Source organism: Chaetura pelagica, unplaced genomic scaffold (assembly GCF_000747805.2).
Source record: "Chaetura pelagica isolate M959 unplaced genomic scaffold, ChaPel_1.0 scaffold76, whole genome shotgun sequence".
In the NCBI taxonomy this organism is placed as follows: Eukaryota; Metazoa; Chordata; class Aves; order Apodiformes; family Apodidae; genus Chaetura; species Chaetura pelagica.
In genome coordinates, this window is record NW_009970723.1 from 13,396,708 (window position 1) to 13,414,278 (window position 17,571).

General features: G+C 36.7%; 1 protein-coding gene across 1 annotated transcript in view; it reads right to left on the reverse strand.

Moving 5' to 3' along the window:
- RSPO2 (R-spondin 2) overlaps positions 1-17,571 on the reverse strand; it is a 56,344-nt gene that overhangs the window by 37,872 nt on the left and 901 nt on the right. Inside the window, exons 3-5 of the mRNA XM_010006534.1 lie at positions 17,515-17,571; positions 4,905-5,048; positions 3,778-3,966 (exon numbers count right to left, since the gene is read on the reverse strand). Of these exons, the coding sequence (XP_010004836.1) occupies positions 3,778-3,966; positions 4,905-5,048; positions 17,515-17,571 (390 nt within the window). The remainder of the gene's footprint in view (positions 1-3,777; positions 3,967-4,904; positions 5,049-17,514) is intronic.

Consider the following 17,571-nt stretch of genomic DNA (forward strand, 5'->3'; position numbering starts at 1 on the left):
TATGTGACCTCCTAGGTACCCTCAGACCTGAATTATTCAATAATTCTATGACTTCATTGGTTGCAAAACTAAAGAACTCTTTAGTTAGCCTCTTTCAAATAAATCTAATAAAACAGAGAAATCCTGATTTCCTTTGCTGGATTTCATAAGAAAACAAATGTTATCACCAAATTTTGGGGAGGCTGAGAGGACAAAACAAGAATATTTTTGACCCTTTATACTGCAGGTTGTTGAGTTAAAGCCAGAAATTTTAAAACATTCCCTCTCAGAGAAATGTAAATTTAAAGAATTCTATACCTGTCACATGGCTTCTATTAGAAATTATGCTAATGCACTATACTTTAAGTGTACAGCTAGTGTCTTCAAAGTTTATGTACAGTTTTAGTCTAAATACTGTTTATCCTACCTTAGATAGTTTTGCAAACTGGGATCATTAACTCCTTCTTTGCCATATCATTAGTAGGTTATCAGATTAAAAGAACTGACATTCCTAAGTTAATATGCATTTTGCAGCTCTGCATATTTATTATTTTTCTATATTTAAGTATATATTCTCTAACCTTTTTATTATTTTCAGTCCTAATTTCTGAATATTAATAATTAATTTTAACTGCAGCATAAGGACAGAAAGCCTGACTAGGTCTTTTTACTATTACTCTTCCAGAAGTCTTAAATTCTCTTGCAGCAATGGTAAGAAGGATTGCTGCATAAAAAGGCTCCAAAGGCTAATCAAGCAGTATGAAATCAATCCAATTACACATCTGGGAAAAGGAAAGAGCCCCCTCCCTCTGTAGCCTCATGAGCTGTCCTGCTGCCTTTCCTCTTTTGAGGTCAGGAAATTAATGCAGACATACATCCCATCTTCAACTTTCTTTCTTTATGTCCGAAATTAGCATCCAGAAATGGCATCATGATTTCTGCTAGAAATAACAGGTTAATAATATTCATGTATCAGATAACTTGGAGTTCTGTGCTCTGGTGGAAGACTAAAAGAAGTAGAGAGCTGCTTTGCTTGCTTTCGTAATACTTAATAAGAAACATGAGAGCAATCTGCAAGTACCTCCAGGGTACAAACAATAGAGGAGTAATTTATTGAGGTGAACATGGGGAACATGTAAAGATAATAAGTAAAAAGAAAATACCTATAAAATATGGGAAAAACTTCTACATAGCAGGCTGTGTCTGCCCATAGAACATTTCTACCCGGTAAATTCCCCATTGCTTGCAACACAATCCCTGTTTTTAAAAAATAAAATATTTTTTTAAAAAATAATCTTTTTGAGCTAAGGAGGAGAAAATTCCTTATCTGGAAAAGGTATGGGTAGCAGGTGGCCTGAATGATCTTTTTCTGAGTCTAACCTCTCATAGTATTACGAGTCATGTTACACCCAAGCCACAGGGTAACATACATAACATGAACAGATACACTAATGTGACATTCCCATTTGGTAATAACAGCTAAATCAATTAAGACTGACAATAAGTATCACAGAGTAACATATTTGCAATCAAGTATCCTCTTACACTGCTGGCTGCAGTTGGAAAGAAGTGAAATCATCTTGCACTTGCATTCCAGCCTGAATCTCTAGAACTCTGCAAATACTGGGAAAGCGATAAAGAGTTCTTCCTCTTCAACTAGTTTGTATCACAGCCATATGGCCGGACGGGTAACATCTCAATTATCCTTGATAAATATGAAACTGAAGCACTTAGTAAGAAAACTGAATTTAACTCCTGCTGCAAACATGGAAAAATCTCTTTTGGAAGTTTTCCTACAGTGTAGACCAAAATAGTAACTATAAAATGTACAGAAGTAGTAAGCATGTGACAAAAGCACTTTATTTAACCATGTTATAGCAAAAATATCTTTACATCCTCTGCTCAGTTTAATCCATCACAATCTACAACAATCCCAGCTGTATAATCCAATACTTATCCTACACATTTGTCAGAGTTTATGTACTGAGAACACTAGGAAGAAAGGATTTATTAACAGCCTCTCAAACAACGTTTATAGGGATTACGGTTCTTCAGCCCCCCAATAAAAACCTTACATTTTTGTTGTTATTTCCTCAGCTTAAAAGTTCAAATACAAAATTTCTAATATTAGGAAAACACCATATTTTTAAAAACACAGAATCCCTTACTTGGCAGCTAAGACCTGCTTGATTTGAGCTTCTCTGTAACCAGTGTCTCTGCTTCCTGCTACTTCACAGTGACTAAATAAACAACAAAATATTTTTAGTGTCTCAGTGGGGTAACAAACTGCATTAAATATGATAAAGGAATGGGATCTTAGACAGCCATACATATAATCATAACTAAAACATAAAATGAAGCAGAAGTATTCAACAAGACAAACTCTGTAGTTTCCTCACCTGCATAGATAAGGAGGCCTGGGGAAGACATAACCCAGGCTACAAACACTACTAACACACTCCCTCCCAGGAGCTTCTTAGGGGAGAGAAAGGAGTTTATAATATGGCTCATGTTTTACATGATTGCATGGAAGCAATATTAAGCATCAACATTCAGTGTGGAGAGTTCAAAGTTGCAGTTTTGTACATATGAATTTTTGTCTCTGAAAACACAGGCAGGGAATTCCACACCATGGGAGGGCAAGAGAGGACTGTAATCTGTAGGATTCACTGGAGCCCCTGGTTATGAAAGTACTACAAGCTTTTTACACTCAATTTGTATTTGCAACAAGAACTTTCCTAGTATGTAGTGAAAAAAATTCAGAGATTTGGTCAAAGATCTGGATATAGACTAGACAATAAATATCCTAACCCCCCCACTGCGGGTGGCTTACCACCATGCCTTCGAAAAAAAACAATTTTAGAGGTAAATCTTGATCGGTGATCTGAATTGCTGGACAAGAACATTTGAAACAACCTAAGAAGAACAGCTACAAGAAGGTATGAAAGTTCCATAGCTCCAGATTACCACAGTTGCATGAGCATGCTATAGCATTCAGAAAATCTGCACAAGTAGAAGTTTAATAATTTCCATTTAGAAGATAACAAGAACTCATCTATACTGGTGACCTGTCTCCACTTTGGAGACAGTCTACAAAACTGGATAGAATTTTGTAACTATTTCCTTTCTCAAATCAACATCACTGCTAAAGTCTTAGAACACCGTGATAAAGAAATATGATTATTTTATCATCAACTTGTGGTAATCGCCATAGCTGGTCTCATTCTGAAAAGCTTGGTATCTATCACCATTCTGCTCATATCACATCTAGCAGTTTGCCCCCGATCTACAATATTCAGAGCAAGTAATACATTCCAGCTAATAGTTGCTGCTAACAATGCCATGTGTAACTAACTTGATTTAATTTAAATACCTATCACATCAGACCTGGGTGTGCTGCCTGCAGAGAGGTTTAGAAACATCATCTTGCCTGCAATGTGCACAGCAATTAGTTATTCCACCATCACTATCATTTCCATGCTGAAGCTTAAGCTGCAACCCACTATGGTTCTTCCATGAGGCACCTCTTTAAAAAAGCCTCAATACCACACCAGGAAAAACACTGTTTCACAGTCTACTGAAAGACCAGTCGTTCCTGTGCTGAGCGTTTCCCAGGAGTCTTGCTGCATGAATCAGGACTGCCGTAGTACTGCTGCCTTTCAGCCTTGTTTGGCAGAGCAGAGACGGGATTTCCCCTTCAGCTGGGATGAAACAGCTCTTTTTTTTTTTCAAGTTAGAAATAGGACTGCAGCTAAGGAAAGCTCATAAAGATTTTTGTGGCATGCACTACACACATACCTCCTGGACAGTGCCTCATGGCCATTTTACACCGTCTGGATTCCGCAATGGTTGGGCACGGTATCGTGTCTTTCGCTGGCTTCTTCACAATTTGTCTGGTTCTCGTTTCCAGGCCCCACTTAAATCCACAGGTCTTGTTATTTCTGCTGCAAGTTCCCCACTCACTCCACTGACCCACTTCACAGCCTTCTGATACAGCAAAAGAAAAAAACAAGTCAGCAATTCTGCTGGTCTCAATTTCTTTTTATCTTTGTTTTATTAATAAAAATACACTATTAGAAAGCACCACTTAAAAGCTTCAATGTCAACAGGCAAAAATTTGGAAACAAAGTATTTTATAGAACCTGAACGTATCTTTTAAGCCTGCATCAACTTGAGCATAAAATGGCCGTATTATCAATCTGCCTGTATAGACATCACGTCAGCCTCAATTGTTCAAAAACTCACCTAAAATCCTGGGATTGATTTAGATTTTTCTATTTTTAATAAATTAATCCTATCTGGCTGTCACTTGGGTTTACAAAGCTCAAAAGTTCACAGTTTCAGGTCCTCCCTGTTATGAAATGTAAGGAATATTCTTGAAAGAGTACGTTCTGACAAAATTCTCAGACTTCAAGATTGTTCAAGATTGACGTAAAATTGTGAGTCTCAAGAAAGCTTGTGAGAACTGACAATGCTGGCTCAGTTACACATTTCTTTTAAACCCCACTTATTTGGTGGTTTATATTTCTTACTTGCTAAATGTTAGAGGAATTTAATCTGCCAGCCCCTGGTCCTGGCCTTGGTAAAAGGCAAAATGAGTGGGTAGTTTTATAGGGGTGAGGATCCAATGAGTTCATCCTTGACTTAAAGTTCTAATGCAAAGAGTGGCCTTCCTGAAATCTTACAAATTCTCAGTTATAAATCGCTATACAAGGTGACTTCCAGTTAAGAGGACAGAACATGCTTAGGCAGAACAAGAGTAGCATTCCCAATAATGTAGTATCCTAAACTTTGAAAACTGGTAAAGAGATCCAGACACAATCCATTAGTGAGTATTTCTTGACATAAAATGCTAAACATCAACTTAAAATTAAAATTGAACCCTACTACCTGCTTCAGCAGAACTGTGGTGCTACAAGACTCACCCACACATTCCATAAGCTCTTCCAAGGCTGCAAATCCAGGGGGGCATCCTCGGAAGCAGCGGCCTCTGTGCGAGTAGAAGCCACTTTTGCACTTGGTACAGAAGTCTCTGCTAAAGCAGGAGTCACAGTTTTCTATTCTGCATCCTGAATGAAAAAAGATCATAAGGAACAATGAGACAGCTAAGTTAGAGTGAGACTAATAATTAAAGGATTTCTAAATCAAACACAGAAGTGCTAAAATCAGGAGTATTGTCATCCTAAAATCTATCTGCCCTATAAGAAAAACTGAAGTTAACCATAATTAAATACCACATTTGGTACAACTGCGAACACAATTACAGGTTCAGCTGAGAACGGATTGAGAACAGCCCTAAGTAGAAGAATTTGGGGCTGTTGGTTCATGAAATGCTCAAGATGAGCCAGCAATGTGCACTTGCAGCCCAGAAAGCCAACTGTGTCTTGGGCTGTATCAAAAGAAGCATGGCCAGCAGGTCAAGGAAGGTGATTCTGCCCCTCTGCCCTGGTGAGAACCCACATGGAGCACTGTTTTCAGTCTGGAGTCCCCAACACAAGAAGGACATGGAGCCATTGCAGCAAGTCCAGAGGAGGGCTGCAAAGATGATCAGAGGGCTGGAGCACCTCTCCTATTAAGACAGGCTGAGACAATTGGAGCTGTTCAGCCTTGGGAAGAGGAGGCTCCAGGGAGACCTTACAGCACCTTCCAGTACCTGAAGGGGCTACGGGAAAGCTGGGGAGGGACTTTTCAGTAGAGAGGGTAGTGATAGGACAAGGGATAAAGGTTTTAAACTGTAAGACAGTAGATTCAGGTTAGACATCAGGAACAAATTCTTCACCATGAGGGTGGTGAGACTCTGGAACAGGTTGCCCAGGGAAGCTGTGCATGTCCCCTCCCTGGAAGTGTTCAAGGCCTTTGCAGGGGCATTGGAAGTAGATGATCTTTTAGGTCCCTCCGGAACCAAACCATTGTATCATTCTATGATTTTCTCTTCATCCTTTCAATCCTACTATTTTGAACCAAAAGTGTAGATAAAACCTCTAGTTAAATTACATTTGAGTTAATTGCACCTTTTTGGAGAAAAAAGGTTCAACATAAATTATTCATGTGTTAAGTAATTTTGAGGAAAGTAAGATGTGACAGAATATTTTGGGAGGCTTGCATGTATTATACGTACTGTATTCAGTTTGTTATTTGTCATTGCAAGCAGGATACATTTTTTTTCCCATGAGATGACCCTATAAATACCTGAATGAGCTTTTATGTGTTATGTCTGATTACCACATCTATACAGATGCAGGTGTTACCATGCAAAAACCCTCAGTTTTTCTGGATATAACTCCTCTTAACTATGAATTAAATCAGTCCTGAAAAAACAACTATTAAATGACTATAAGTCATTATTAGTATGAAAAAATACCCCAAACAAACAAAAAAAATCCAAAATATTGCCTTTTGAAATATTTAATTTCTCTGAAAATTTAAGAGAATTATAGATTACAGCCTCAGAAGCAGATTGTTCAGAAACATCCTATGCCATACTAAAGCATGGCATCTTGGAGATGAACTAGATATCAGCAATTATATGTACACCTGAAAAGCTGAAATACTTACATGGAGGCTTAAGAAAGTCATTCAAATATACCTATAGAAATGCCAGGGGAAAATGTTACAAAGATTAAAAAGTTAAAGCCATTATATATGGAACAGTAATAACTCTTTTAAATTAATTTAAATAATCTAGTCTTTCAGCTAACATACATAATTCACGTAAAGTTTATTAATTGTATCCTGTCTTCAGCTGTCTGAAGTCACAGCAGAAAGTATCTCTTGTTCATTGCAGGTGAAAACATAGTAATCTTTTTGGTAACTTATGTTATTAATTTATTCTTCATTGTTTTATAAAGAAAAAAAAAAATCACTAACTGTAAGAACATCTGAAATAGTTACTGGTAAATATCACAGAATGACTTAGCTTGGAAAATACCTTCAAGATCATCAAATCCAACCATTAACCTACTCTACCAAGTCCAGCACTTGTTGTTATCCCCTAACAACACTTCAAATTTAGACAATCTTTAAAAAAACTATTTTAATATTTATTTTTTTAACTTCAGCAGGCCAAAACAGGGCACACCAAAACACTTAACACTGGGTGGTAGTGGGAAATTATTCTTTGTTAGCAATCAGGGAAATAAAGGCTTTTTAGATCAGGTTTCTTGTGGCTTTGGACAATAAATTAGACAGATTGCATGAAAAGGAAAAAAAATATTTCAAATGCTGGTACAATTTCTTTGGTTAGAAGGAATGTGAACATCAGTTTAAGTCTTGTACTGCCAAAGGGAAGCTCTGCAGGCTGTTTAGAAACAACCCCACGCAACCTGCACAACCCAAACTCTGGTATCCAGCATCTCTAAAGGGGCCTCTAGAACTTGCATTCATATAAGCAGCACAAGTTGGGCTTCTTATCCACAGAGTAGTTTATAGGAAATTTCCAAGAATGATAATTTCTTTCTCACCAGTCTCCAAAGACCAGTATATCAATGTCCATACAATGACCCTGCAAAATCACTTCCCCAGATCAATGCGTTTAAAGGTAAAAGTAAGTTGAGCTGCTCTGGAGATGTGCTGCAAAAGCTGATTGCAAATCTGGTTTGTTACACTCAAGATGTACTGCAAGCATTTTATTAATTGCAATGTTTTAATCAAACATCCAGTGTGTTTAGTCAGAAAAAACATTTGCCTCTTGCCCACGCAGCCATGCACAGTTTGAAAAAAAATCATGTTTTTTCCCAATTATTATTATCAGGTAAAGAACAAACTATTCAAAGAAAAAATAGCATCATGTGATTCTCCCTCACATCCAAGTGACACAAGCATATAATTGAAATAATATTTTAACTACTGATTTCAAAACATGCTGGGGAGTAAATGTTTACAGTTTACTCCATCTGAACTTTTTTGGGTGAAAGAGGAATTACATGAAAAACTTTTAGTGTAAGTTGCCTTTTGATATCATATAAATACACTTGGCAGGCAGAAGCCTGCCTCACCTTACACTAGGGAAATCGTCCACAAAGCTATCTCTACATAACAGTACATATGGAAATTCCCCACATTTAGAAAATGAACTGACCTTCTTTCTATATCTTGACCATACTTCAAAATTACCATCCTATTCATATCTTTTGCTTTTCCTTCTATTCCAGTTTTCTTCTGTATCACAGTAGAGTCCTTGCCATGGTAATTATATTTTGGAAGGATTAGTGGGAGCTCCTGGCTTATGGCTGGCTGACTATTTCCACCAAGGTAGTTTCTTTTCATTTTTTTCCTACAAAGGTAAATTACTCTAGATATGAAATGTCTATTATTTAATCTGTTTCAGATGTAATTTAGGAAAAAATACTGAAAGAATATTAGGAAAGCTTTCAGAATTCTGAAATTAAGAGGGATGCCCAGCACAATGTTTGGGATTACTAGGTGCAATGATAACAATAATTTAACTCAGTAATAGACCACATTGTAGCTGAAAATCAACTAGAATTGACAGCTGCTCCTTTTTGACATCCTCAGTACACTCTGTTTCAAATTATGCAGGGTGCTGGTGCAGCTCTAAGTCCTGCAAGGTTTTTAAAATAAAATGTAAATAAACTAAAGAAAAGTAGTATTCAAAAAATTAGAAACACTAACTTTCTAAAATTCTATTTCCAAGTACAAAGTCTCATGGCAGGGGTATAATATAGGGACATTTTTAAAGAGGTGGGAGTTTTTTGGTGCCTAGTTTCATTTTATTATGTTGTTTAAATGCTTTGGGGGCCATTTTTATTTTTTTTAATAAAATGCAATTAATAAATTATTTAACTGTAACTGAGGTTAGTAAGCTCAAATAAATTAATTACTCAAATTCATGTGCTTTTACAGCTAAATATAGGAATATGGAAAGAGGAAGAGAGTGTAGACATTTTTAGTTGGACTCTTAAAGAGTGCTGATACTCCATTATGAATATTCATAGAATCATAGAGTGCCAGGCTGGAAAGGACCTCAATGATCATCTGGTCCAACCTTTCTAGGATAGAAATAAACCTTTTTAAGATATATTGGTTGGCATTAAATACAGCTGTGCCAAACGTGTGTTTCTTATTGTTAATCAGCTTCACTACATACGTATACTTTGTTAAATATATATTTTAATGGAAGTATATTGCAGAATTTTAATTTTGAATTTGTTTTGCATTCTATTTTTGTTGAATTAGAAATTAATAATCTACTATGAAACCTACAGAAAAGCTTTTTGACGTTGTATACTATAATTAAGAAAAACAGTATTTTGAAAAATAGTTTTAGCCTTAGCACATAATAATAAACTGAGGAAATATATTTCTAAGCTACTGACATGATCTGTTTTCTTCTGATTGCCACAGTTTTTAACCCTTCACAATTTCTGATCTCAGCATCTTATGCCAAACTCTGGAGAAGGAAAGTAAAACTTTCGCACTTTTCAAAACCCTTTCTTAATCCTTTTAGATTTCCTTTAAATTAACTAGTTAGCTTACTGATACAATTATAATAAACTGAAGCAAGTGAGTTTGCTTTTTTTTTTTACTCTGGTGGAAGTTCTTGTCCAAGTAACTTCATTGTTTCATTTTACTAGCTACAGATTCAATTGCTCTCCTCACCAGTTCAGTAGTTTCATTTTCTGTATAATTTTGGTAGCTAAACCATGTATTCATTTTATTTCACTTCAAAGATTACCTATAAGTTTACAATACCAAAAAACCCCAAAGGACACAAGACCAAAACACCTAAGCATAGCTAAGGTTTTAGACTCAAGGAGCTCTTTAGAGGAAAGAAATAGATATTTGCATAACTTACAGTATTCTTCAGAAATGTTTTGATTTCTCCAATCAAATGTTGCCCATTAGAGGTTTCCAGATAGACAAGGGTAACTGCCTGGTAGATTCTAGAAGCAGGAAGGAAAGGGAGCCTGGAAGTGAAAGCTTTGGAGGCACATCAGAAGATATCAGTGTTGAGGGGAGAAAGAGTTGATAAATTCAGTCACGCCAAAGAACCCCCAAGAAAAACCACATACCTTTGGCAGGCCTACCACACTTGCAGGGCAACAATGACAAGGTTGGAAACCTCATCTTCAGAACCTGAGAGTGAAGAAGGGTGCTTAATTGCTGTAGTTCTCATTTAGCTATCAACAACAGGTCTCTAGGTTAGGGCAGACACTTGTGAATCCCTCCATCTTCTGCCCCTTGCATGCAATTTGCAGCACCTCATCAAGGGTCTTCTTCCTACGAGACCTCAAATGCCTTCTATTCCTGTTCAGCATTATGTTTCCTTGTATCCCAATGTCTCTACTACCATCCACATTTACCAGGACCTGTCAGACTCATCATAACACTCTTACAGAAGTTCTTCTGGCACAATCTCATAATGTCTTTCAAGTGTTTCTTTCTTGGAAAAGTTAGAAAGTCAATTATTTGCTTCTATCTTTTCAAGTGAAAGGCAGAAAACACCCTTGAAAGCCACCCCTTATGAAGGCCACACAACTTACTCCAGTAGCATCGTCACACAACTTGACTACAACAAGCACTCAGAGGGAGGCATAGAGAAATCTGCTGGTATGCCTCATTATTTAGCACAGCCTGTTTCTCAACTGATGACATTTTTTAAAATGTTATACCATATTTCCCCCTAGACGTGTATGTAAATGCTTAAAGAACAACATTCTGACCTCACTGAAACCTATGGCAAAGGTCCTAATTACTCAAGCAAGGGCAGTTTAATAACTGTCTTACCCCATCAGATAGAGCAGACCTCACTGCAATTACTTCAAAGGGAAAAATTAATATTAAAAACCCTAATGAGAGATAATATCTCATGATAAATACATATTTTTAAAATGAAAAGTGAAAATTGAAGAAAAGCACTACTCCAAAATTCAGAGAAGCTATATTTCTAGAAGTCTATTTTTAACCTCAAACTGTCCTGGGAATGGTTATAAATTCACAGCTCTGTGACTTAACTTCCCAGAGGAAAGGGTGGAAGAGAAGTCACTACTTTGTCTGCTGAAGCTAAGCTGGGCTGAAATTAGACAGAAGCATTCTACTTCAGTATTTAGACCAAATGAAGCAAAACAACTTATTCCTTCAATAAAGCTCTGAAACATTGATTTATGGGCCAAGCTATGTCCCATGCCTTCTCCAATGGAAAGTGCAGTCTCTTAATTTGGGCTAACGGGCAATTATTAATTTGAATGACTGACATTTCAGTGCAGCACAAGGGTAGATTATAGTATGTAACAGTGCCTTCACATTTGAGAGCAGTTACAGAGTATGCTCATAAGAGAAACAACTCCATGAGCCACTCCTCAGTCAGTGGCCAGGAAACCTACAGAACCAAAGAACCAACTTCTTTGGTTCTGCAGAGGAGAAAAATAAAAATAAATAAAAAGATCATAATATCTCCATCAAAAAGGCCATTGTAAGAAATTATCCAAAGACAGATACTTAAAACATCTTTGACTTTGCTTACAGAAACAGAGTGGCAAGGACTCAGGAGTCGAAGTCCCTTTTTCCTTAATTGTCAGTGAGCTCTAGCATTCCAGGGCACTTCAGAAATAATTTTATTCTTAAGTGCTTTTGCTCATACACCAGATTTTTTTAAAAAAAGTAATAGCAACAAACCATTAAGGTTAGGGCAATCAATCTGGTCTGTAAAAAGTGCATTTAGCCAGCCAGCAAAAAATATTTGTATGTAGGCTTTATAATCTCATTCATATCACCCAAATGTTTCCTGCTGTTTACTTATATGACACAAAAATCCCAAATCTGATTGACCTGAATGAAACTTGAAATATTTATAGAAAATTACATAAATGGTGCATTAAAGAACTCTGGAAGGTTTCAGAAAGCCCAGATTACAAATAATGCCCAAACTAGAGATACATTTTAAGCAGATGAACCACAGTGATATTAAAAAATGTTCCTGAGCTGCTTTCGCTTCCTGACAGTCATGATAAGCCACTCCTACTCATTCTTCTTTTAAAATAAGCATTAAAGATTTGACAGACTTCACATTTTTGAGAAGGAATCAAAAGCCCGGGAGTTGAAAATACAAATTTAGACATCGAATTAAATTTAGACCCAGGTGCATATGCTTGTTACTGTCAAAAAAGAGTATGTGCTCCTGTAAACCGCTTCATTCTCCACGATAATTACAGAAAGCATAACACCACCAAAAAACCCACCTATATTTTAATAGTAAGACTTATCACCAGCTTGTAAGGTGAAGCAGAAAAAGATGATTTTTAGGGAAATATAATTTATTTGAAGTGAAAAACAAAGCATAAAACACTCCATATTACATATGCTTAATATTTCACCACACCTTAACAAGGCTTACTGTATTAGCTTCTCACACTAAGTGCAATATGATAAATTTTAAAGTCAGAATCTCAACTGTAAAAAGTGGTTACTTGTTTGTAAAGTGTTTTTACTGATACGCAAAATACTGACAAATTTACACAAGCCTTATTTTTGCCTTTGTGAAAGATCCCTAGTCTGTAGCATTTCCATTGTCACATTGTTCCTTTCTAAACATGACCAGTACGATTGAATGTTCATCCATAACACACTTCATATCAAACATATTTTGTAGTATCTGCAATGGAAAAGACAGCTAGTCAGTTTGTAGTACGGTTAATAACTACTCTGCATGAAACACAGACACCTCGAAGAGCAGCTCAGTGTGGGAAAGGGAAGGGAGAACACATGAGAGGACCTGCATGAGTGGAAACCAGCAGCCACCAGCATAAAAGAACTGAACTGAAAACCTTCAAGATGGAGAGATAATGATGATATTTTGCAAAGGGAAGCAGCAGACTGAGGCTGAGGAAGGAAATCTGACATTCCTAAATTGGAGGACTTGATAGTCTTTGTACTGAAATTGAGTTCTTGCTTGAGGTGTCCCATTGTGTTTAAGAAAACAGAGTATGAGAGAGGGGGATGACCCCATAGAGTCACTGTTTTCCTTTTGGAGGTCAAAATCATCCTTTCCATTAAGATATTGTTCCAGAGGAGTCTCTGGGTCCATAATTTGTGAGGCTGGTAATCCAGGGGTGTGATAAACTGTTGCTGGGTCCAAAGCACTTACTTTGCTCTTTCACATCAAGCTCTGACTCAGCTCCCTACTTTTCTTGCTGCAGGTCTCTCTGACTCTTCCAACTCAGAAACTCCTAGTTTCACCTACACCCAAACTGTCCTCATTCATGCCCACCACACTCACTCCTTCTATCTGCCACTCCCATCCCTCTGCCACTCAGTGAAACAGCATCAGTGCTACAGTCTTCACACCACCACCCTGACATGTCCATTGTCACTCCACACCAGTTTGCCATTGATCCATATCACCTTCTGTGCTGATCCTCTCCTGCATTTCCTGAGTTGGAAGGGACTTAAAAAATACAGACAGACCCCACATTTCATAACTCACCTTGAGGACAAAAAGGGCACTTGAGGAACAAAGACTGTGCTAGTGCTAACAAGAGCAGGAGACAGAGGCAAGGAGCTGAAGAAAGCTATGATGTGAGGACTTCTCTTAGGGGACAGAGTATCAATTGGACAAACAACAAAAAGAGAGACCATAACTGAGGAGACGGTAAGGAGAGGAGGGCAATGAGAAACAAATGAGTTTTAGCCTAGAAGGGAATAGCTATTTAACCTCCTAATTGGCTTAGGTAGTTGCAGATTTTATTATTATCATCATCCAAACAAAGACTTTTAAACTACAACTTTCTCTAACACGGGTGTTAGGCAATGATACACATAGCCACTTGAACATAACAGTTCCTGAAGCTTACTACAGGTCTATCATCATTTATGCAGATCCATGCCTGGAATAACACATGCTTATTATAAAATAGTATACTGAGGATTCTTTTAAAAATAAATGTACTTAATAAACACTTAGCAATACATTTCCAGTATGTTCTAATCTGGATTCATTATGAGTTGAGATCTTTTAAACAAATGCCAAACCACAGCATTTTAATTAGTACTTTACAAAGATACAATTGCCCTATTAAATCTAAATTGACTAGATTTAACAAATTCAAAGAACTATGATGATTTTTGTTGCCAGATGGATGGAACAAAACTTTTCTGCCAAAATACAAGGTAAGGCAAAAAATCAAGAAGTTCCAAATTTAAAAAAAAAAATTCCAAATCCATTTGATGGAGGGAAAAAGTGGAAGGGATAGAGAAAAAAAAAAAAAAAAAAAAAAAGCTTATAAAATAATGATAAGTAGACATCAATTTCTGGCCAGCCAACTTCATTATCAAAATTTAAAATGCTGTATTAAGTCTGTTTTTAAAAGATAAAGCTATATTTGAAGGAAAACAAATAGCAGTAATGAAAACTCTTTCTAGAAAGACAGAAAAATTATTTAAAGTAAATTGTGCTGCCCTTTGGTAATTTAACTCCCTGACAGACTGTTACAACTGACTGTAAGTCTCAGAAGATCATATGCTCCACTATACTACATAAGAAATTGTCAGGCCATGGTATACTAATGATGTCTTGCTATTTTTTAACAAAGTTAAAAAAATAATTATCTTTATTAATACAGTGAATTAACTACACATGTTTAATAAATGCTCCATTTGTTTAAAAGCTGCTCTTGGTTTTACTGAAGGCTCATGGAAGGCGAAATTACAACTTCAGCAATGTTGGCCCCTCCTCTGAGAAAAAAGGTGAACCTAAACAAATGAAGTAGCCAAGCAAAGCTGAAGGGAGCTATATTTTCTAAACTCAGAGTGCTTCCTCCCCCTAAAATTGTAGAGGTTACTATGGATACAAACCAAGTTGAAAGGTTCAAGATAGGCCTGATCCATTAATCAGACCAATGTTGAAGCAACCACCCAGGTGACAGATTTCATCTTGCTATTTAATTCCATTTTCCTCATGAGATTATTTCTTGTTGGAGCAGTTCCATTCAAGGTCATTAATTAATGCAATTTCTTGGAAAATTAACAAAGTGTAGCTCTTCTCTTGGGCATTCTTCTACAGAAAAGACTCAACACTTTCCAATTTTCTGTCCAGATGTACTACATTTTCATACTTTAGTGTTCAAGATGAAAAGATTCTCCAGCACGAAACTCTGCATCAGTTTCTAGAGACAAGCAGTCTCAAAATTACATGATTCACTGTTACTAGAAAAACAGTCTAGAGCAACAGAGCAAATTCAAGACACACATATTACTTATATGTAGAAAAGAATATTAGTCTTGAAATTCAAAATTTCCATCATTTTAGAGCTGCTGCACTTGGCTGTGGTATTTATTATGTTACATTTGGCACTAAATATGTTTGGCTTTTAAAATCATGTCATCATTTTCCATAAAAATATGTTCTATAGCTTCTCTAACAAAAATGGGCAAGTGTTCCAGTAATAAAATGTTAAACAGCTTTTGTGCCTATAAAGACACTAATAGGGCAGGAATAATTTCAACTTATGTAATTCAAGCCCTGTAACTCCCAGAATGTTAACATAGCCAGATTTTTTATTATTTTTAGCTGAAATAGTACTATCTGAGCACTAGTGTCTGTAACTAAGCCTACCTAAAAGTATCTAACATCAAGAAGGAAGAAACCTATTCTATTTTTTAAGACTGTTTATTTTAATTCAACTTCAATCCACAAAATGTCTGTGTGTCCACTATGCAAAATATGTGCCATGCAAGATCACTAAACCAAGAAAGGAAGGAAGGTGTTATTTTTAAGTATGCCAGCTGGCAGTGACACTAGAATAAAAATATGTAGTACAAAAACCATCGGAGGGGAATCAGGACTGGTCAATAAATGCAACTGCATCCTTCCTCTCACAGAGAGACACTGTAAAAAGCATGATGGAGAGTTAAACATCTAACACTCAACACATGTCAATATGGGTTGGACAGAGTTTGCATTGATGCTTTTCTAAATCAATCCTATAATTCAGGGAATAAGGCCACTTTCTCTAAGTGGTAAAAGCGAACATAAGTTTTATGGAATTCACCATCCACCTTCTGCAAATTCTTAAAAGGAAAAAAAAAAAAGAAAGACTACTAATACACATTGCTTTTGCTATCTCAAAATAATAATGCAGGCTAATAAAGATAGATTAATCTATTTCTCAAGGTTGCAATTATATTCAACAACATTTTTACATGGGCAAGTTTTTATAGCTCAGTTTTGAAAGGTTTGAAGTGGACGAGTTGCTGAATTCACAAACATGTTATAACAATTAAGGCCAAGCTCCTAAAGTATTCTACAGAAGGGATACATACACCATATACTGGTCTCATTTAATTTTTCATCAAAACCTACCCACCTGGTATAGGTAAGGCAACACTCAACAATATTTCACAGCAGTTGGGAACACAAGGTGAAGAATATCATATCCATGGAGCCCTCACAGGGAATGGGGAGGAGGCAGAATGCCACAGCACAGGTTGAGACAGGTCCAAACATGGCCATGACTGCTCCTCGTCCAGCCCAGACTGCCACCAAGTGACCTCATGTGAGTCTCAAGATTATGTGTGACATGAAAACCAGCACCCACTTTCTCACAACGCAGTGCATTCCAGTGACATGCTGCAGTACTGAGAGGCAGAGTGCTGTGCATTTAACAGACTCTTGATTATTCCAAGAAACAAAGAAAAGTTATTTCTCACTTCAGGTTCTCAGGTTCAGCGACCTAACTCTGGTCAGACTATGACACACATGCAAATAAAACAAACAAACAAAAAAGAATCCAAACAAAAAAACCCACATAAATGTGATTTAGAGGTAATAGCAATGATTAATAATCCATACAGGGAATACTCCACATACGAACATATGGAAAAATCAACACAAATCGACACAACTGCCAGACAGTGGTGAAATAATGTGTAGAGATACCAGAGCACTTGCTGATTTTAACAGTTGTGCTTCTAGGCACAAACATGCAAACAGGGAATCTTGTTGCACATTAGCAGGTTGTAAATTTCCAAATAAAATACAGTACTAAAAGTGAAAGGTTGTTTGTTTGTTTTTAATGGTACATCTGTTTTATTAAAATAGCAACACTTACATATTAAAGCATGTCTGGTGTGAGGTGTCTGGTCACCTGAACTTTGTGTGGGAATAAAAAACACAACAAGAAGCCCACCCATATATCAGCATACATACTGACTAGTACCTACCTAAGGCAGTGCTAAATTAATGCTTAATCCTTTCTATTTTCATGTAGTGGGAATTAGTTTGTTAAAACTAGAATATCTGCTTAAATCATCATTCTTTCCTAAATTTCTCTTCTAACTAAAGCAATAAGAACAATAAATATAACAACAACAAAAACAAGGTTAATGCATCAACTGTTTAACCCACTGAATACTACATATCTTGTAATGAGCTGGGGTGTTCTTTAGCCAGAGACGTTTTAGGATGATCTTGAGACATCTGTGAAAATACCACCATGTTCCACAACACATCATCTCAAAAACTGAGTGTGAATTATGGCCTTCCCACAGAAGTGAACTGTAAGGATTCAAAAAGAAACTCACTTGAACATCTGTTCATATCTGGCGTTCGGAGTCCGTAGTACCCTGACGGGCAGGAAT